The sequence below is a fragment of the Lynx rufus genome, unplaced genomic scaffold (genome assembly GCF_022079265.1).
Source record: "Lynx rufus isolate CCGP_SWC_20201006 ecotype Redwood Valley unplaced genomic scaffold, mLynRuf1.p SCAF_9, whole genome shotgun sequence".
Classification (NCBI taxonomy): domain Eukaryota; kingdom Metazoa; phylum Chordata; class Mammalia; order Carnivora; family Felidae; genus Lynx; species Lynx rufus.
In genome coordinates this window covers 33,809,156-33,831,191 of record NW_025814897.1, presented here as the reverse complement: position 1 = coordinate 33,831,191, position 22,036 = coordinate 33,809,156, and the positions used below count along the sequence as shown (strand labels likewise).

At 33.5% G+C, this 22,036-nt stretch overlaps 1 protein-coding gene across 1 annotated transcript in view; it reads left to right on the top strand.

Annotated features, from left to right (window-relative positions):
• The window catches only part of CNTN5 (contactin 5), a 535,125-nt gene that overhangs the window by 370,524 nt on the left and 142,565 nt on the right, over window positions 1-22,036 (top strand). Inside the window, exons 12-13 of the mRNA XM_047071958.1 lie at window positions 11,317-11,444; window positions 13,654-13,829. Coding sequence (XP_046927914.1) covers window positions 11,317-11,444; window positions 13,654-13,829 — 304 coding nt within the window. The remainder of the gene's footprint in view (window positions 1-11,316; window positions 11,445-13,653; window positions 13,830-22,036) is intronic.

The following is a 22,036-nucleotide window of genomic DNA, read 5'->3' as shown; positions in this document are numbered from 1 at the left end:
AACAGAATAGAGAACCCCCAAATGGACCCAGAAACATATGGCCAACTGATCTATGACAAAACAGGAAAGAATATCCAATGGAATAAAGACAGTCTTTTCACCATGTGGTGCTTGGAAAACTGGACAACGATATGCAGGAAAATGAACCTGGACCACTTTCTTACACCATACACACACACACACAAAAACCCCTCAAAATGGATGAAAGGCCTAAACATAAGACAGGAAGCCATCAAAATCCTTGAGGAGAAAGCAGGCAAAAACCTCTTTGATCTTGGCCACAGCAACTTCTTACTCAACGCGTCTCCACAGGCAAGGGAAACAAAAGCAAAGATGAACTATTGGGACCTCATCAAAATAACATCTTCTGCACAGTGAAGGAAACAATTGGCAAAACTAAAAGGCAACCAATAGAATGGAAGAAGATATTTGTAAGTGACATATCAAATAAAGGATTAGTATTCAAAATCTATAAAGAACTTATCAAACTCAACACGCAAAAAATAAATAATGTAGTGAAGAAACGGGCAAAAGACATGAATAGACACTTCTCCAAAGCAGACATCCAGATGGCCAACCGACACATGAAAAAATACTCCACATCATTCATCATCAGGGAAATACAAATCAAAACCACAATGAGATACCACCTTATACCTGTCAGAATGGTTAACATTAACAACTCAGGAAACAACAGATGTTGGCAAGGATGCAGAGAAAGAGGATCTGTTTTGCACTGCTACTGGGGATGCAAGCTGGTGCAGCCACTCTGGAAAACAGTATGGAGGTTCATCAAAAAATAAAAAATAGAACTACCCTATGACCCAGCAATTGCACGACTAGGTATTTATACAAGGGATACAGGTATGCTATTTCGAAGGGGCACATGCACTCCAATGTTTATAGCAGCACTATCAACAATAGTCAAAGTATGGAAAGAGGCCAAATGTCCATCGAGGGATGAATGGATAAAGAAAATGTCGTATATATATATATATATATATATATATACACACACACACACACACACACACACACACACACACACAATGGAGTATTACTCATCAATCAAAAAGAATGAAATCTTGCCATTTGCAACTACATGGATGGAACTGGAGGGTATCATGTTAAGTGAAATTAGTCAGTCAGAGAAAGATAAATATCATATGACTTCACTTCTATGAGGACTTTAAGATAAAACAGATGAACTTAAAGGAAGGAAAACAAAAATAATATAAAAACAGGGAGGGGGACAAAACATTACAGACTCTTAAATATGGAGACCAGAAGGTTGTGGGAGGGGGGATAGGATAAATGTGTAAGGGGCATTAAGGAATCTACTCCTGAAATCATTGTTGTAGTAACTTGGTTGCTAACTAACTTGGATGTAAATTTAAAAAATAAATTAATTTTAAAAAAAGGAATGGTAAACAGAGAAAAAAATAAATAAATGAAGGCAGAGAACATAGCTCACATTAACACACAAAGTCAGAGAAAGATGGATGAATTGAGTAAACAGAGGAATTTGTCCCAAATGAAAGAACATGACAAAATCATAGCATAAGATCTAAGCAAAACAGAAATAAATAATATGCCTGACAGAGAATTTAAGGTAATAATCATAAAGATACTAATTGGACTTGAGAAAAGAGTGGAGGATATAAGTAAGACCCAGATGAATAACCTAATAAATGAAATTAAAAATACAATAGATGGGATGAACAGTAGGATTCAGGAAGAAGAAAAATGTATCAGTGACCTGGAGGTTAGTTATGGAAGGCAATCAAGCTGAACAGATAAGACATCCATATCTAGGAGGCACAGAGAACCCCCAACAAAATCAACAAAAGCAGATCCACACCAAGACCTATTGTAATTAAAATAGGAAAATGAAAAAAAAAGTGAAAGAAAAGCAAAAATATAATGATAAAGAAAAAAATTAAAAGCAGAAAGACAAAAGAAGAAAATACCATACAAAGAAAACCCCATAAGGCTATCAGTGGATTTTTCAGCAGAAATTTTGCAACCCAGAAAGGAATGCCATGATATATTCAAAGTGCTAAATGAGAAAAATCTGCAGCCAAGAATATTCTATACAGCAAGGCTATCCTTCAAAACAAAGGAGGTATAAAAAGTTTCCTAGACAAACAAAATCTAAAGGAGTTTTTGACCACATTCCTTGCAGAGCAAGAAATATTAAAGAGGACTCAGTACAAAAGAAAAACCAACAATATGGAACTAGGAAACTCAAGAGAAGTTAAAAAATTAATATTTCTGTAAAAAAAAAAACAATCAAAGGAACTCACAAAATAAAAGGATGTAAAATATGAGACCATGTACCTAAAATGTGGGGAAGAGAGGAATAAAGAATGGGCTTAAACTGAAGAGACCATCAACCTAGTATAGACTGCTGTATGCAGAAGATGTTATATTCAAACCTAATGGTAACCACAAATCAAAAACCACAAATAGATATGCAAAGAATAGAGAAAGAAATCCAAATATATCATTAAAGAAAACCAGCAAACCATGACAAAGAAGAATAGAAGAAAAGATCAGAGAAAAACTACAAAAACAACCACAAAATAGGTAATAAAATGACAATAAATACATATCAATCAATAATTATTTTGAATGCAAATGGACTAAATGCTCCAATCAAAAGACATGGATGAAAAAACAAGGCCCATCTCTATGCTACTTACAGAAGACTCATTTTGGACCTAAAGGCACACCTACAGATTGAAAGTGAAGGAGTGAAGAAGCATCTATTATGCAAATGTATGTGAAAAGCAAACCAGAGTAACAATACTTATATCAGACAAAGTGGACTAAACAAAGACTGTAACAAGAGACAAAGGACAGTATATGATAGTAATAAACGGGACAATTCAACAAGATAGAACAATTGTAAATATTTATGTACCTAATGAAAGCACTAAAATACATAAAACAGTTACTAACAAATTTATAGTAATGCAATAATAGTAGGGGATTTTAACACCCCACTTATATCAGTGGACAGGTCATCCAACCAAAAAATCAACACAGAAACAATTACTTTGAAAGGCACATTGGACAAGGTGGATTTAAGATATATTTAGGACAGTCTATCCTAAAAGAGCAGAGTACACATTCTTTTCAGGGGCACATGGAATATTCTCCAGAATAAATATTAAGTCACATATTAGGCCACAAAACAAGTCTCAACAAATTGAAAAAGAGTGAAGTCATACCATGTAACTTTTTGGATCACAATGCTATGAAACTAGAGACCAACCACAAGAAAAAAATCTAGAAAGATTACAAATACAAGGAGGTTGAAGAACATCCTACTAAACAAGAAATCAAAGAAACAAAAAGTACATGGAAATAAATGAAAATGAAAACACAATATTCCAAAACCTTTGGGATGCAGCAAAATGATTCTAAGAGGGAAGTTTATAGCAATACAAGCCAATCTCAAGAAGCGAGAAAGATCTCAAATAAACAAGATAACCTTACACCTAAAGGAACTAGAAAAAGAACTGCAAACATCACCAAAAGCCAAGAGAAGTAAGGAAATAATAAAGATTAGAACAGAAATAAATGCTATGGAAACAAACAAACAGTAGAGCAAGTAAAGTCAAGAGCTGGTTCTTTGAAAAGATAAATAAAATTTATAATCATCTAACCAATATTGTAAAAAAAATGAAGAGAAAGGACCCAAAAAATTACAAATGAAAGAGGAGAAATAACAAACACCACAGAAATACAAACATTGTAAGAGGATATGAAAAACTATATGCCAACAAATTGGACAATCTAGAAGAAATGGTAAATTCCTGGCAACATATAATTTACCAAAACTGAAGCAGAAAGTAGAGAATTTAAACAGATTGAATACTAGGAAGGAGGAGATTGAATCAGTAAACAAAAAATTTGAAGTTCCTTGACAGCTCAGTCTGTTAAGCATCTGACTCTTTCAGTTCATGTCATGATCTCATGGTTGTGAGATTGAGTCCTGTATCAGGTCCATACTGGCATTGAGCCAGCTTAAGATTCTATCTCTCCCCCTCCCTCTTCCTTTGCCCCACTTTTTCTTTTTCTAAAAAAACAAACAAACAAAACTCACAATAAACAAAAGTCCAAGAGCAGACGGCTTTATGGGTAAATTCTACCAAACATTTAAAGAAGAGTTACTACCTATTCTTCTCAAACTATTCCAAAAAAGAAAATAGGAAAGGAAACTTCCAGACTTATTCTATGAGGCCAGTATTACCCAGATCACAAGGCCAGAAAAAGACATCACGAATAAAGAGAACTACAAGCCAATACCTTTGATGACCATAGATGCAAAAGTCCTCAACAGAAGACTAGCAAACAGAATCTAACATTTAAAAAATCATTCACAATGATCAAGTGGGATTGGGTGTATGCCAGTATGCAAGGGTGGTTCAATATTTGTAAATCAATCAACACGATACATCAATAAGAGAAAGAATAAAAACCATATGATCATTTCACTAGATGCAAAAAAAAAAGCATTTGACAAGGTAAAACATCCATTTATAATAAAAGCCCCTCAATAGAGTAGGTATAGAAAGAACATAACTCAACATAAGAAAGCCATATATGAAAAATCCCCAGAGAACATCATCCTTAATGGGGAAAAACAGAGCTTTCCCCCTAAGGTTATGTGTAAGACAAGGATGTCCACTCTTAACACTTCTTTTCAACATAGTGTTGAAAGTCCTAGCCACAGCAATCAGACAACAAAATAAAATAAAATGCACCCAAATTGGTAAGGAAGAAATAAAACTTATACTATTTACAGATGACATGATACTAATATACAAAACCCTAAAGAATCCATCTAAAAACTCCTAGAATTAATGAATAAATTCAGTAAAGTTACAGGATACAAAATCAATGTGCAGAGATCTGTTGCATTTCTATATACTAACAATGAAAGAGCAGAAAGAGAAATCAAGAAAGCAATCCCATTTACAAATGCACCAAAAATAATGAGATACCTAGAAAAAAAAAAAAAAAAACAAAGAGGTGAAAGACCTCAACTCTGAAAACTATAAACCACTGATGAAAGAAATTGAGGACAACACAAAGACATGGAAAGACATTCCATGCTCATGGACTGGAAAAACAAATATTGTTAAAATGCCTGTATTACCCAAAGTAATCTGCATATCTAATTCAATCCTTACAAAAATATCAACAGCATTTTTCATAGCACTAGAACAAAATATCCTAAAACGTATATGGAACCACAAAAGACCCCAAATTGCCAAAGCAATCTTGAAAAAGAAAAGAAAATCTGATGGTATCATAATTCCAGACTTCAAATTATATTACAAATTTGTAGTGATCAAAACAGTATGATACTGGCACAAAAGATAGACACATAGATGAATGGAACAGAATAGAAAACCCAGAAATAAACCCACATTTATATGGTCAATTAGTCTTCAACAAAGCAGGAAAAAATACCCATTGGGAAAAGACAGTCTCTTCAACAAATGGTGTTGGTAAAACTGGATAGCTTCATGCAAAAGAATGAAACTGGGCCACTTTCTTTCACCCTACACAAAAAAATAAACTCAAAATGCATTAAAGACCTAAGTGTGAAACCTGAACCCATAAAAATCTTAGAAGAGAACACAATCAGATAGGTCTCTGACATTGGCCTTAGCAATGTTTTTCTAGAAGTGTGTCCTAAGGCAAGGAAAATAGTAACAAAAATACACTATTAGGACTATATCAAAATAAAAAGCTCATGCATAGGGAAGGAAGCAGTCACAAAACTAAAAGGTAACCCATGAAATGGGAAAAGATATTTGCAAATGACATATCCATTAGAGGGTAGTATCCAAACATCTATAAAGAACTGTTACAACTCAACACCCCAAAAACAAATAATCCAATTAAAATTGGGCAGAAGGCTTGAATAGACATTTTTCCAAAGAACACATCCAGATGGCTAACAGACACATGAAAAGATGCTCAACATCACTCATTATCAGGGATATGCAAATCAAAGCTACAATGAGATATCACCTCACACCTGTCAGAATGACTACAATAAAAAATTTAAGAAACAACAGGTATTGGCAAGGATGTGGAGAAAAAGGAACACTGGTGCACTGTTGGTGGGAATACAAACTGGTGCAGCCACTCTGGAAAACAGTATGGAGGTCCCTCAAAAATTTTTAGATAGAACTGTACTACAATCTAGTAATCGCACTGCTGGGTATATACACAAAGAATACAAAAACACAGATCCAAAGTGGCACCTGTACCCTGATGTTTATAGCAGCATTATCAACAATAGAAAAATTATGGAAAGACCCCAAGTGTTCATTGACTGACTAATGGATAAAGAAGATGTAGTATAGATGATAGATAGATAGATGACAGAGAGATAGATGATAGATATTTGAAACATCATGGATGGAGCTAGAGTGTATTAACGCTAAGTGAAATAAGTTAGAGAAATACAAATACCTTATGATTTCACTAATGTGGGATTTAAGAAACAAAAGAGATGAATATATGGGAAAAGGAAATAAATGAGAGAGGGAAGCAAACGATATGAGACTCTTAATCATAGAGAGAACAAACTGAGTGTTAATGAAGGGAGGTGGGTGGGGGATGGGCTAAATGGCTGATGGACATTAAGGAGGACACTTGTGTTGAGCACTGGGTGTTACATGTAAGTGATGAATCACTAAATTCTACTCCTGAAACCAAAACAACAAACAAACAAAGAACTTTTTGTGACCTTAGGTTAGGTAAAGATTTTCTAGTACAACCACAAAAACACAAAGCATAAAATAAAATCGATATGTTGTACTTCATCAACCTTAAGAACTTCTGCTGTTGGAAAAATGTTAAAACATGCCGTAAACTGACAGCAAATATTTGCCATTATCCTTCCTGAAAAAGGAGTTATATGTAGAATATTAAAAAAACTGTCAAACCTGACTAAGAAGACAATTTCATAAAAAATTGCTAAAATATTTTATTACTTCACCAAAGAAGATTTATAGATGGGTAACCAGCACTTGAAAGATGCTCAACATCATTAGTAATTAAAGAAATGTGACTTAAAACTCCCGTAAGATTCTACTACCTAATTATTATAATATCTAAAATTAGGAAGACTGACCATCTCAAGTGTTACAAGAATTCTCAGATGATGCCATGAGGAATTTAAAGTGTGGTGTAACTGCTTGGAAATGGTACAACATCTCCTTTAAAAAGTTAAACATTAAGCATGAACATAAACCAAACGATCCAGTAATTAGTCCTAAGTACCTACCCAAAAGAAATATAAGCAAATATCCATAAAATACTCTTTACACAATGTTGATAGCAGCTCTATTTGTAGTAGATCCAAGCTGAAAATAGCTCAAGCATTCACCAAAAGGTGAATGGATAAACAAGTAGTGGTATATACACCCAATGGAATACTATTCAGCAACAAAATGGATTGGATTATTTATCATTGCAACAATACAGATGAATCCCACCTATGCTGAATGAAATAAACTAAACAGAAAGGATATATAATGTTATGATTTCATGTATATGAAGTTATGTTAAAGTTAAAACTTACTATGGGGACAGAAAGCAGATCAGTAATTGCCAAGGGATAAGGGTGTGATAAGAAGAGATTATAAGTAGAGAACACAAAGGAACACAGAAATACTTTGGGGGTGATGTATGCGTTGACTCTCTTGACTGTGGTAATAGTTTTGTGTCTGCATCCATTTGTGAGGACTTTTCAAAGTATGTGCTTTAAACCTGTGAACCTGTTATATAACTATCATACCTCAATATAGGTTTGTTTTTTTTTTTTGTTTTTTTTTAATGGTAGCTTCCCTTTGCCCTTAAAATAAAGAGCAAATGTTTCCCATACTATACTAGGTCCTACATGATCTTGTTCCCATCTGCCTCTTTGGGCCACTCCTGCCCCTTTTATATGCTGTCATCATAATTGGCCATTTGATTCTTTAAGGTTTTGTGGTCCTTCCCACCTCAAGGCCTTTGCAAATGCTATCCCCTCTCCTTTCCCCACTCTTAACTCCTGGTTAACTTCCTCTGATCCTTCAGTTCTCATCTCAAATATCACTCCCTCAGAAAAGACTTATTGATTCACCCTAAAATACTTGAGATTTATAACTTTCTGTTTTTTTTTCCTTTTTAAAATTTGTCACAAACTTTACTTATATTTTAATACACTTTAAATTAATGGCTATCAACACTACTAAAGTATATAATTTATATATATTATCTAGTTAATACTTTTGAAGAACTAGTTATATATATTTATAAAATTTTACATATAAAGAGATTAACTGCTTAAAATCACACACATAACAGTCAATGGCAGTGACTTAAACTCAACCATCTCTGACTTGAAAGCATATAATCTTAAGTAATGATTAATGATTTTGTAATATTATATCCACTATGATATGGTACCAAAAGAAAGCTAATCTGGAAGTCAAAGCGTGATCTCTAAAGTGACAGTTGGTAAGTAGGTAGTATCTCTAGGCTGGCAGTCTAACTGGAAGAACCTAAGCTAACTTGTGAGGTATCTGACAGGTAAGCCAAAAATGGAAGTGGAAGGTCCAGAAAATGGCCCTGAAATTTGGAAATCAAGATCGCACCAAGAAGTTAGCTATAGGGGTGGCTGGGTGGCTCAGTAGGTTTAGTGTCCAACCCTGATTTCAGCTTAGGTCATGATCTCACAGTTCGTGGGTTCAAGCCCCATGATGTGGGTTGTCCGTGCGGAGCCTGTTTGGAATTCCTTCTCCCTCTCTCTCTCTCTTTCACTCAGAATAAATAAATAAGCTTATAAAAAAAAAAGAAGTTAGCACTAAATCCTTGCAAGATAAGGGTAAGCATGATGTTATCCTAGATAGACTGTGGTATTAGGCAGATTAACAAGGCAGAGATCCAGTAATTTAGTGCAAGATGTGAATCAAGACATCTCCAGGTCTAGGCAAAAACTCATAGAAAAGTTTAGAGATAAGAATATAGTAAGCATAACTTGGCACCCAATGCTAGAATGCTGGTTTGCATTTGTAAAATCTCTCCTTACCCCCAACAGACCTTTACTTCATTACTCCCTTACTACCCTGCTCCAATTTGTGGACTTCTCAGCAGAATGAATCCCCAAATTTGAAAATTTCAAATGTAGGAGTTACATAGTAATAGAAGAGGAGAGAAGATAGATAAAGAGGCTGGAAATTGCTAGAAAACATTAATTAAATATTCAGTTATCTAAGTAATTATGTGTGAAATAGCCAGATATTATAATGTAAATCACAGTCACAGTCTCATTTGTTTTTCTTTTTACATTAAAAAAATGCATATGAGCTCATCTGATAAAGATTTGTCATTTGAATCGGTAGACAGGCTTTTGGTTAAATGACATTGCCACTTGACAGATAAAAAAAAATCATGATATTCAAAATTCTTCAACCCCCAAGTGGCCTAAAGTACAGGGGTGTTCATAAACTATCTTTAAAAGGAGAGTATAATGTATTGCCTCCTGTCAGTGAGAAAGGACTTATCTTAAATCAAGAGCTGAAATACTGCCAGTGTCTAAGATATATTTATTTCTTTAAAGGAAGTGGATTTTAAGCCAAACTTCCCACCTGCTAGATTAGAAGCAGTAAAATCCAGATATATTAAAGATATTAGTGATCTGAATAGATTATAGTAATTTAACTAAATTTCATTAAACTTTGTAATTCTCATAAGATAATGCCTATTTGTTTGGATAAAGTATGTTTTACTTTCAAGTTTATCTTTTTATAGTATGTTTATCTTTGGAGTTTAAATGGAATAAATATATTTCATTTTTGTAGAAAATGAGCACTATTTAAATAATGAATAGAATTTTGTATTGACCATCTTGAATGGGTTTATATAACTTTTAAGGGCACTGTGTTTGCCAAACGCCTCAAGTTAGTTATCTCTCCTAGACATATATTACAAAATCAAAGTCTCTATTCCAAGTTTGGCTTGTTTCTAAATTTGTCTTCCTTATACATTATAAGGCAGGTTTGATGTATATTGAAAAGAATATGATGTTTTTAAACTAGTATCTTTATTAATGATAGTATATAGTTATAAATTCATAAGCAATAGTCAGCAACCTAGAATCTAATCCAATTGTTACAAAGTTCAATGCTTTTAATAACTCAGTTCTGGGTAATTGGCAAGATTGAATACATACCTTAAAATAACATGAAGGAAGTAGACTAAACATATTCTTGTTTCTTAAATAGTTTAATATTATATTAACATGGAATACATTATTCTTTTCAGAACCTAAAAGACCTAATTTTAGGATTTTAAGTTCACTAGGGCCACTAGTTCTTATCAAAAGCTTGTTACTTCCTCTCCCAAAAGTCAATCCAAACTCTAGTGGCATAACAAATAAAATGACACTGACAGCTTCTATTTTACTTCAGGTTGCTTGAGGAGGTTGATGCATTGGTGATGTAATGGGTTATATTTCAGGAGCAAAAAAGGGAGAAAAGGACAAAAGTACTAATTAATTTTGAAATCCATATATTTCTGGAAGGATGAATACACAGGATAATATGATAATCCCAAATGTCAACCTTTCACTGAACTTCTAAAAATTTTTTTAATAATGCTTTAATTTTTCACCTTCATATAAGTCTCAAGGTCCACTTTTAGCAAAGGTCTTGAAAAAACCTAAATGCAAACTCAGGTATCATGTTTTTATATTTAAAAAGTGCAGTGTGAGCAGCCCAGGTATCAGGTATCAGATCTCATTTTCATACCCTTGCCGCACTGGTGGCACTGTAGAGAAACCACCATAAATCATCTCTTGGCTGTATACAATTAATTTTATGTTCTGCACTTGTCCTCCCGTATGTTTTTATGCTGTTTCTTTCTATATTTGATTTTTGAGGTCACTCTGGGTTTGAAGTAAAATACTCAAGCTTCGTATTAAAATATCGCTGGGTGATATTTTAAGTTTTAATAACCAATTTCAGGGTCACCTTTTCCCATAAGTTTTAAAATGAACTGTCAAAAAGTGTCAAAAAATAACTTTTAACTCTCTGACCCTTTTAAATATAAGAGGATATTAAGTGGGTTTATTGCATAATTTCTTAAAGGGTAAAACATTTCTACTATCACATATTTTCACAGTGATCCCTTTATCTTATTTATTATTACCTTGGAGGTGGTTTCAGACGTCATCAGAGTTTTTTACTACTTAGCTGATTTGCAGTAAAAGAGGCAAAAACCTTTTTTAATAATTTTCAGAATAGCTATTCTTCCAGACGGAAGTCTACGGATCCTAAATGCTTCTAAATCAGATGAGGGAAAGTACGTTTGCCAAGGAGAAAATGTCTTTGGTTCTGCTGAAACCATAGCTTCAGTATCTGTAAAAGGTAAGAAAATGTGGCTAACTGTGTTACAAGCATAGTTTCACAGCTTTGTCAGAAAGCAAATAAATACAATATGCATGTAAATTGTGTTTGTGCCTATGTGTGTGCATGCTTCTATTGATAAGATACACTACAAACATAGAACTAACACAGCCAAATTGTCCCTTCCATTATTTAGGAGACCATAAAGAAAGGAACACATTGTTGGTAGAAACTTAAATATTTTGCTTTGAACAAAATATGTGAGAGGATAAAGAAATCTTTCTGAAGTTTTACTTGATGTCTCAAAATTTAAAAGTATTCCAACAGTATAAAAATATTTTCCTCTATCAAAATTAATTTTAACATCAATCAGTAATATTCCTTTGTCACCGTGGGATCTGGGGCAGAAAGGATAGCAGACAGAGGACAGGAATGTGTGGTGTTTGAGTGTGCATTAGTTAAATGGTTACCTGACCTGCTCTTTGGTGCTTGCATCAATGGAATTTTTTATATACTGTCATTTTTTAGTGTTATAAATATTGTCACTTAAATGTTTCTGTTAGTTTTCTAGTTCTAAAGTGAACTAAATTTTGGCCTAGAACATTTTTTTGAGATTACGTATCATTGTTTACTACTAAGAATATCTCATATGTTAGGCAGAAAAATCTCATCAATTGGCAAAGAAATATTTTTCACAACTGCACTATATCCTTGATTGATTTTTTCCATGTGGGCATGTATTATATAGTGAATCATGCTTTGGCTACAAAAAAGTAGAAATGTTTTCTTTTTCTTTACAAATAAAAGTGTCATTAAAATAGCCAGCACTCTGATATTTTAGAAAAGAGGCAAACATTAAGAGAAGGAAGGAACATGATTTAAATGATGTTTTCATTTACAGCATGCATTATGGGAATCCAATTCAGTCTGCTAATCTGTGTCTTATTGTGCTATATAATGTTTATCATAATGAAGCAATGCTGGATTCACAGACTTTTTTGTAAATAATATCAAAAAAGTTTTCTGTAAATCACAAGTTAAATGAAATATTTAGTTACCCAGAACATTCCAATTCTCACAATGTTTAAACTATAATATGCTGTGATGATCTGTCTTCTCTGATGAAGTCAGAATTTAGAAAGCCACACGGAATATCTGACTTTTAGAATGTTAATATTTACATTCATTTTCTCTCTGACTGCTTAAAAGGATGTTGCATATTAAAGGATCTTATCCGTGGTTAAGAATGATGTTTCATCAGACTATGCTATTGCCAACAATAGAGCTAAAATAGGAAAATTAGCCTAATTTTTAATCATTTGTGTCAGTCTTCTTGAGGTATCTACAACCAGGAATCTAGGAAAAAAGACTAAATCAAAATCCTATCTCTATCACCTTCCTACTTCATTTTAAAAAATCATATTTCAATTATCTGATCACTAGCTTAAATAACCCTTAGATGAATAGCAGTATTAGCCTTTATTGGTTCAAACTTATTTTAAACACAGTAAAAATGTCTATTTTTAAATTTTTAATTGAATCCTTTAGTAATTAAACACACATTTTTTTCTCAAAAAATTTTCCATTCAATAATTTGCCTTTCTTTCTGGATCTAAATTAAACCATCCACAATTTATCAAAATTATTTTATAATCAGCTAGAGAAGTGCATTTTCTATTCATAAAAGGGTTTTGTAGTGTATAAAGCAAATATAAGTTGGCATAGTTGTAGTATTATATTTTTGTCTGTGTTAAAATAGTAATTTGAGAGGAGCTGACTTCTATAACTTTTAAAGAAGTGAACTCACCTGACTTCTTCCTCCTTAGATATGGAACATATTTTATTGTTAAAAAAAAATCCTTTTATTTATACTTGATGATCCTTGAAGGTAGACCAGGAGGTTACAACTTCTTTTTTTCTAATTTTCCTTCTTCTGGAATGCCAAATGCTGCTTATAGTTATGTATTTTCTTGTCTTTTTCATCTATGCTTACTTCTTAATAGGAATAGCAACTTTTAAACCATCAGTCTCCTACAAAAGCATACTAAAATGCCCTAGCATACAAAAAAAGGTAATATTTCAATTAATAATAGTTTATTTAAAGATGTGTATCCAGAGCAACTGCATTGTATAGATTCTTTGCTTAAGTTTTTCTCTATTATTTAAAATATAAAATACAGGGAAATACTATGTGTTGATTATGTTAATTAATGCATTTTTATTTCTATAGAACCTACAAGAATAGAACTTACTCCTAAAAGAACAGAGTTAACAGTGGGAGAAAGCATTGTCCTTAATTGCAAAGCAATTCATGATGCTAGTTTGGATGTCACTTTCTACTGGACACTAAAAGGACAGCCTATTGATTTTGAGAAAGAAGGTGGACATTTTGAAAGCATCAGGGCCGTAAGTTAATACACTTCTATTTGTCGAGTACTATAATTTTTAAAATTTACACTCAAATGTAAAACTTTATTATTTATGAAATGCTAAGGAAAAATAGGGAAAAATATATTTGATTCAAACTATTACTTTCTTTCATTATTATATGTTATGTCAAATTGAAAGTAATTTTGTAAAGCTCAGTAAGTAATTGGAAATCCTTCATCATGCAAATCTGGTTTATTTCTCACTTTTATTTACTTGATTAATTTTGTCAACATTTACACATTACTTCTTAGAAGTTATATTGCTACATACTAGTGTTATTTAAAGCACTTTAAACAGTAAATATGATACAATAAATAAATGAAATAAGCCTGCCTATCCTACTCCTCAAGAAATAGTAATTTTGAAGATTCTTTAACTCCTCAAGGGAATTAAACATGAGCTTAAGCAGACCTTAAACATCAACCAATAGTCATAAATACATGTCAGCCTTAGACAAGGCATATTCATTTTTTGTCTACCAAGTCATTCCCTTGTAATATCTTGTCCTATATTACACAATTTTGTGGCAATCAACTAACTGAAGTGGGAATCTTTTGAGCCAAATGCTATAGAACATCAGTGTTCTCAACAGAGAAGTGAAAAAAGACCTTCTTCCCCCAAGTTCTTGTTTAAGATAAAAGAATGAAATAATGATGAAAGAAGAGAAGGATGATGGAAGTAGGGTAACAGAGAGAGATTTTGCCTAAAATATCCCTTTTATTTTGGCTGAAGAGGTGAATCCAAATGTAATTTATGCCTGAAAATCCAACTTAAAGTATTTCCTCGGGGCACTTCGGTGGCTCAGTTGGTTAAGCATCCGACTTTGGCTCAGGTCATGATCTTACAGTTCGTGAGTTCTAGCCCTACATTGTGCTCTATGCTGACAGCTCAGACCCTGGAGCCTGCTTCAGATTCTGTGTCTCCCTCTCTCTCTGCCCCTCCTCCACTCACACTCTGTGTCTCTCTCTCAAAAATAAATAAACATTTAAAAAAATTTAAATGTTTCCCCATACTTGTTAATATCCATTTATTCTTCTGTAAACAGTTTGGGAAACACTAGAAAACCACAGCTGTGGTAAGACCAAATATATATATAAAGCTCAGTTTATATTGAATTTTATTTTACAAGTAATATGATACAGTGGGGGAAAAAAAAATCCAGATCCAAAGTCAGAAATTTTCTGGATCCAGTCCCAGGTCAAGTCCTAATCAGCTTTCTAACAAAAAGCCAGCCACTTGGCTTTCCTGGGCAATAATCTCATAGACAAATGAAGTGAGTGGATTAAACCAGAAAATTTCTAATGTCCCTTCTCACTTTAGAATTTATATTAGTAGAAGAATAAATATGAACTGTCTTTGTTACATTTGCCAATGTAACCAAAATTAAACATTTCCTTCTAAATGTTTCTTTTCATCCTGATTTACTTTGAAATTAATGGGAGAGATAATATATATAAGAAATAATTAATAACCACATCATTCTCATCTAATCAAATAAATTAATTTTAATTATTAATGGTTATGTTATATGCAAATCATTTAGATCATGTTAAATTAAACTCATTTTCCCTAATTTGTGACTTTCCTTTTTCCTTTACCTGGGGTTAACAGTTGCTTCAAGATTGTGAACAAATAAAACAGAACCAGAAAAATGTAATACAAAAATATCACATTTCAAAACAAAAATATACTAACAAAAATATATCTTCTTAAGATTATCTGTAAAAATTCACTCTGAGTGATCAGATACATAAAGTAAAAATATGTCTTAAATGAATATTGGGTTTTCTTCATGTAAACAGGACCCCTTTTTGTTTAAAATATCGAGAGAAATTAATGGTCCTGGTAAAATTATTCTTATATAATAAGAATTCTTATTTTCGTCTTAGACATTGCCACTTTAGTTTGATATCATTCATTTGTAGCAATAAATACCTTTAATCTTTTTTATAAAGTTGGAAGTTGACAATACCTGCCGTATCCCTCTTTGTATATATGCTGTTCTTGCCTTTAAGACATAAAAAATTGACTCCTTACTCCATGCAAATCCATATGATAAAGGCCATGTTAAACGTAGGCTCTGGATTGTAGACAGTAATAAGAAGCTATAGAATAAAAGAAAGCACATTATCATACTGAGAAGTGAGAATAATATTTAGTTTTAAGGTAATTTAGCACTCATCATTTTTAGTATATTTAGAATAATTAATAGAAATACATATGTACTTAAAAATATTTGGAAGCTCTAAAACTACTATAAAGAAATTATCTATCCCCTTCCTCTTAATTACCTCCAACTCTGATTGAGTCCTGGCTGGCTTCAAGGATATATACTGGAGAAAATTCCATTTTATGACATTGATAAGGCAGAGAAAAAAAAAAAGCATGCTATCCCCCAAATAATATATTTTAAGAGGAGAAATGAAAGTTTTATAAATAAGGGAAATTTGGGATGCCTCTGGACTTGTGGGCTACCTCCTGTTTAAGAGGACAACTGAAGACTCTGGTGATAATAAGGACAGGATAGGACTCAGAAGAGAAGATGATTTATGAACTGCTCTGAGTTTTAAGGGAAAGCCATTGAAGGACCATGGGGACGTAGGCTAGTACAGCAGAGTAAGAAAGCCAAACATATTCAGGGACTGCTTAACCAGGAACAGAGTGTGCCTTTGACTGAATTAACTGCCCTAGACCTAACCTACCAGGGGGCAATTGAATAGGGGTAAATCAGAAAAGGAAGAGGGGTATACTTTTTGAGCACATTAACACTGCATAGCATCAAGTGAATCAACCAAATCTCTGGGAGAAAAAATTCCAATGGTGTTGATATTTAGCATCTCGTAGATGGCAAAATATAGCTTAATGGAGTTCTTTACTTTTCAACTAATTGTACTGGTGTCTTTTATACACAGCCATTGTTTCTTTTTTTTTTTTTTATGAAGTTTATTGACAAATTGGTTTTGGTTTACAGCCATTGTTTCTTAGATAAAACTGTAAACAAATTTTTAAGTGTAGCTATCATACTACTATATATAATGTTATATACATGGTTTTGTTTTAAATAAAATAGCTTTCAGACTGCATTACAAGAGAATGAAAAAACATAAAATCACATCTCGTTAAAAAAAATAATAACTATTGCTTTGAAATTTAAATTAAAACATCTGTATTGAAAATGCTTCTATTTCCCTTGCCCCTTTTACTTATGCCAGGTTTTACAAATCCAGGATTTTGACTGATTTGAAGTGAATCCTAATTACCAATGCCACTGTTAAAAGGGTCAAAGCAATCCAAATAAATATTTGATCCCATTCACCCAAATCACTTTTTTTTGGCAATGATATGAATTAACTAAATGTGACAAGTTAGTGAGGCTATCCTTAAGATATTAATTTCAGTTCGTCATTACAAGTTAAGTGCTGTGGATGAAAGTAAAATACACAGCCCTCCATCCATAAGAGAGCACAGTTTAAGGGAGAGACCACAGGATGAGCTAGTGATCTATCTGCTATAACAGTGCTATCACCAGAGAACTTTGTGCATATGGCTGTCAGGAGGAGATGGTTTCTGAACCTGAGCTGGAAAGGTAGGATTTTGCCAGAAGGCTAGGAGAGAAAACTATATCTCAGACAGAGTGAGCAGATAAAGCAAAGACAGAAGGGACAGAAGAGTTTAGAACATGTTTCAGGAACAGTGAGGAACCACTAGACCTAACAACACAGTGAGGGCACATAGTACACAATAAGTGAATAGTTTTTGAATACATTTAAAGAAAAGCAGCAGAGACCAGTGTAAAAGGCACTGACTTTAAAGCCATGGAATTGGGGTTGTATTTGGAAGGTAGCAGGGAGTCATGTGATTAAGATTTGTTTTTTGGGAGGAGACAATTCAGACAGCTGTGGGGAGCAGGAATTGAAGCTATTGTGGATTTTATATTCACTCTAGACTGATTAAGCAATGAGGAGTTGACCACTACAAGTTTGGCCTTAAATAACCATCCTCTTATCAAATAAGGTATTTACAATTGTGTTTCAACACAATTGTTTATGTTGGTCAGAGGTCTGCAAGAACCTCCTAATACTCTCAGGATGTCTGGACAGTACCTGAGCATGGCCAGGTAGCCCCAAAGTTACAATCTTAATGGAGAACTGTGGTTATCCATTGTTTTTTCAGAGACTTGAAAGTCCTAATTATTCGTTAGAGATATAAGCTAGTTTTAATCTTTATAATGTTAAAGAACAGTTACACTGAATATACTGGAAGCCTGAAATTTGCTCTGTTTTTTGGAAGAGAAAAAACTTAAACATTTGTAATCAGGATACTCCACTAAAGAAGAATTGCCCTTTCCATTATGAATTCTCCAAACATGCTAAATTGTAACTAAATGGACAATAACCAAATGAAAGTGCACTATTTGAATGGTCCTTCATATTTACTGAATTCTCTGGTTGTAACAATATACCCAGGAAGGCATAGTAGAGATATTTGGCATCATTTTTTAATGAGGAAACTGAAGCATAAGACTTTTCCAGGGCACATGAATACTAAATTGGGGTTACAAGATTAAATACAGCGTGATTTTTAAACTGCATTATTTATTCTTTCTTCTTTGTAAAGCGTACATTTTCCATATTCATTGACCATATGTGTTCATCCCTTCTCTATAAACTGTGGGAAATAAAAGTAAAAAGATGATTTGGTTCTAGTCTTTAAGAAATAAAAGATAACATAGAATATTAAGCAATAAAAGATAACATAGAATATTAAGCAATTCAAGAAAAAAGATGGCTATAAAAAACAATTACTATTTTTTATTACAGCCAAATATCATTGGCTGTGTGTGTGTGTGTATACACATGCACATATACATATATATAAGCTATATACATATATATAAGCTATATATATATAAGATATATATATATCATATATATATACACACACATATATATAAGCTATATATACAACTCATCATAACAATTATATGAAGTAATATTATTTGGGGAGAAGGTGCTACCTGACGTAGACCTCATTAGGATGGGAAAAGAAGAAAGAGAAAGGCAACCTAAAATGAGAAAAGATATGGTATCTCAGGGCTGTGAGAGATCTTGGAAATTATAGTGTTTGTCCTAGGCTGATACTCCATCAGTATATTAACGTCTGCTGGAACCGTTTTAGTGATGAGGAACTCACTCCTATGAACTAGTCCATTCCATTACGAATCAGACCTGAATGTCAGAGTGTTGGAAAATAGGAGAAATTGTGATAATCTGTATACCAAGCATAGGAATCATAAAGGAACATACCTGCTTCATATCTATTATTTTTGTGGAGTATTAGGTAGATAAAAGGGGCTAGAATACAAATTCTTTAGTATCATAAGGATTTGACATTAGTTGAAATGTTCTAGCCTATGCCAGTCTTCATATTATAGTTACTTTTGTTCCTAGCTTATCTTCTTGGGAATTAACATCTATTTCCTAAGGATTGTAAAAGTCTCAGAATGGAAAACAGTAAGTGCTTAACTGGCACCATTCTCTTTCCCAGTGGAACAATGCTAATGTTGTAAAAATGAATGAAATCATTGGACACATTGTCAGGGTTTACTAAGGCATAAAGTTCTGAGGACCTCTAAAGCATCTACTACATCTTCTTCATCACATTAGCAGGTCTTGGAGGCATTTCATAATTAATCAGAAAGTGTGTGAAAGGGCAGAGGATCAGTAGCTCTATCAAAGGAACACATTTTCTTTGGTTCATTATACTCACTAGTAATATTTGTACTTTTAAGTAATAAGGCCTCCTAAACTCTGAGCCCTAACTTCTCCCTCCCTGACAAAGGGCTTGTCTTTCCTCATCACTTGATTACTTGCCTCCTAGATCTAGGTCTTGCTGTAAATCCCAGCATCCTGGTAACTCACCAACTTTCTGTTCTCTGCTATAAACTTTTGACTTGCACATATTTGTTTTACCACCACTTTCCAGGTCTTTCATCTAACTTAAGAAAAGAAGCCAATTTGTAATTTTAATAGGACAGAATAATCATCAGTCAAACTTGGTCTCTTAAGAAAGAGAGAAATTACCCTAAAAGGCCCTAGAATTTTCAGAGTATTCTTGGAAAAGTTACCACAGCCATTCTCCCTGCTTAAAGAAAAATTCCTCCACCCACTATCTTCAAAGTAGTAGTAGCTTCCATAGCAAAAAAGAATGCCCATCTTTTTTGGTATGTGTATATGTTTCATGCAGTCCTATGAACAGGAACAAAATATGCCATTAAAATCTATTATTCTATAACATTTTATATATTCATGAAACAACCTAAACTGTGGGGTCCCTAAAAGCAGAAGCTAATACGCTGTTTTATTTTTTATTATGCTGCACTATGGATGTCCACAGAATAGACACTCGTCAATCTTTGCTGAATAAAAAAATAATTTGAGGGGCACCTGGGTGTCTCAGTCAGTTGAGCATCTGACTTCAGCTCAGGTCACAATCTCAGGGTTCCTGACTTGGAGCACCGCATCAGGCTCACTGCTGTCAGCTCAGAGCCCACTTTGGATCCCCTGTCCTCCTTCCTTCTGCCCCCCCCCCACTCATGTGTGCTTTCTCTCAAAAATGAATAAACATTAAAAAACAAAAAAGACAATGTCTACTTAAAAAATCTAATAATTTGATGTAAACCATTTTCTCGACTTAGCCAACTATTGCATTATTTCAGAGATTTTAATATAAATACTGCATAAAATTCTGTTAAAACCTTTTCTTATAACAGGATAGTTTATGTACTTGCTTTGTTACTTTGACACAAAATTGGATATTCACTTGAGCAAAATTTGGAACTGAATGAAAGGTGACTGCCTCGGTGACATCTAAGACAGTCAATTATTGGGAGAGTCTTCCTTAAATTCTGGGGATGTTACCTACATAATCTGTGGGCCATAATACCACCAGGATCACAGCTGAGTAGTAATACCATGTTGATTATCCACCTCCATTTACTCTGATTAGCAGGGGGTCCCACAAAGCAAAATTTGAAGTGAGCCTCTTCATAGTTGGTCAAATGTAGCAAAATCAGGTAATGCTTCCAACATTATCACATATCAAAAGACGTTACTCATTCAAATCACAGGACTCACTTTGTTCATTTAAATATAGTCCACCAAAACAAACTTTCTGGGTGTGGTAATATGGTGAAGATACAGAGATTTTTTTTGCTCATTTAAAGGTCCATTGTTGGTAGCTGTTTTATCTTTATAATACATTTATATAGCGTATGGGTGATATGAAAGTCACTAGTTTCTCTTCAGTGTTTTTTTTAAATTTTTTTTAACGTTTATTTATTTTTGAGACAGAGAGAGACAGAGCATGAACAGGGGAAGGGCAGAGAGAGAGGGAGACACAGAATCTGAAATAGGCTCCAGGCTCTGATCCGTCAGCACAGAGCCCAACGCGGGGGCTCGAACTCACGGACCGTGAGATCATGACCTGAGTCGAAGTCGGACGCTTAACCGACCGAGCCACCCAGGTGCCCCTCTTCAGTGTTTTTAGTGAAGAACTGTAAGTTTACTTTTTTGTTATTGTTTTTCTGAAAGAGAGAAAAAAGAAAAATAAAGTTTCTTGATAGAGAAAGTCAATTTTAGTGTAGGCTATGGCAGGAAAAATCTGATCAACATAGTCTGTGTTCTGTGATCTCTGAGGGGATGAAAATACATACTTTCTAGAGATTTTCATCAGAACCAATTAAGATATTTCCGGTTATTGCATTGGGAAAGGGGGAGAATGAGAAATATAAAGCACTATTTACCTCTTAATAGAATTTGCTTTCCTGGATTGTAAACTCCAGAAATTAAATATGCTATTAGCTCACTACCTCCAGAGATTAAGAAGTGCTTACATGTTGAGGACTCCATAATTTTTTCCTTTTGAAAGCTGTTTTTCTCCAAAATTATTTTTCCCTGTATTAACTCAGGCTGGATTTCTATAATACTACATTGTCCTTGGGTTGGTTGTTTTTAATCCAACCAAAGGATGAGTTTAATCTGGAATAAAGTGTCTGTTTCTTTAGAAATGTGACCATTGGTAGACCCCAGTACGTGTTTGCAAAATCATGTCATTGTTTTTAACTTTGACTATTAAGTCTATCTGATTCAGTGACTTCATGAAAATACATTCTTACATAATTC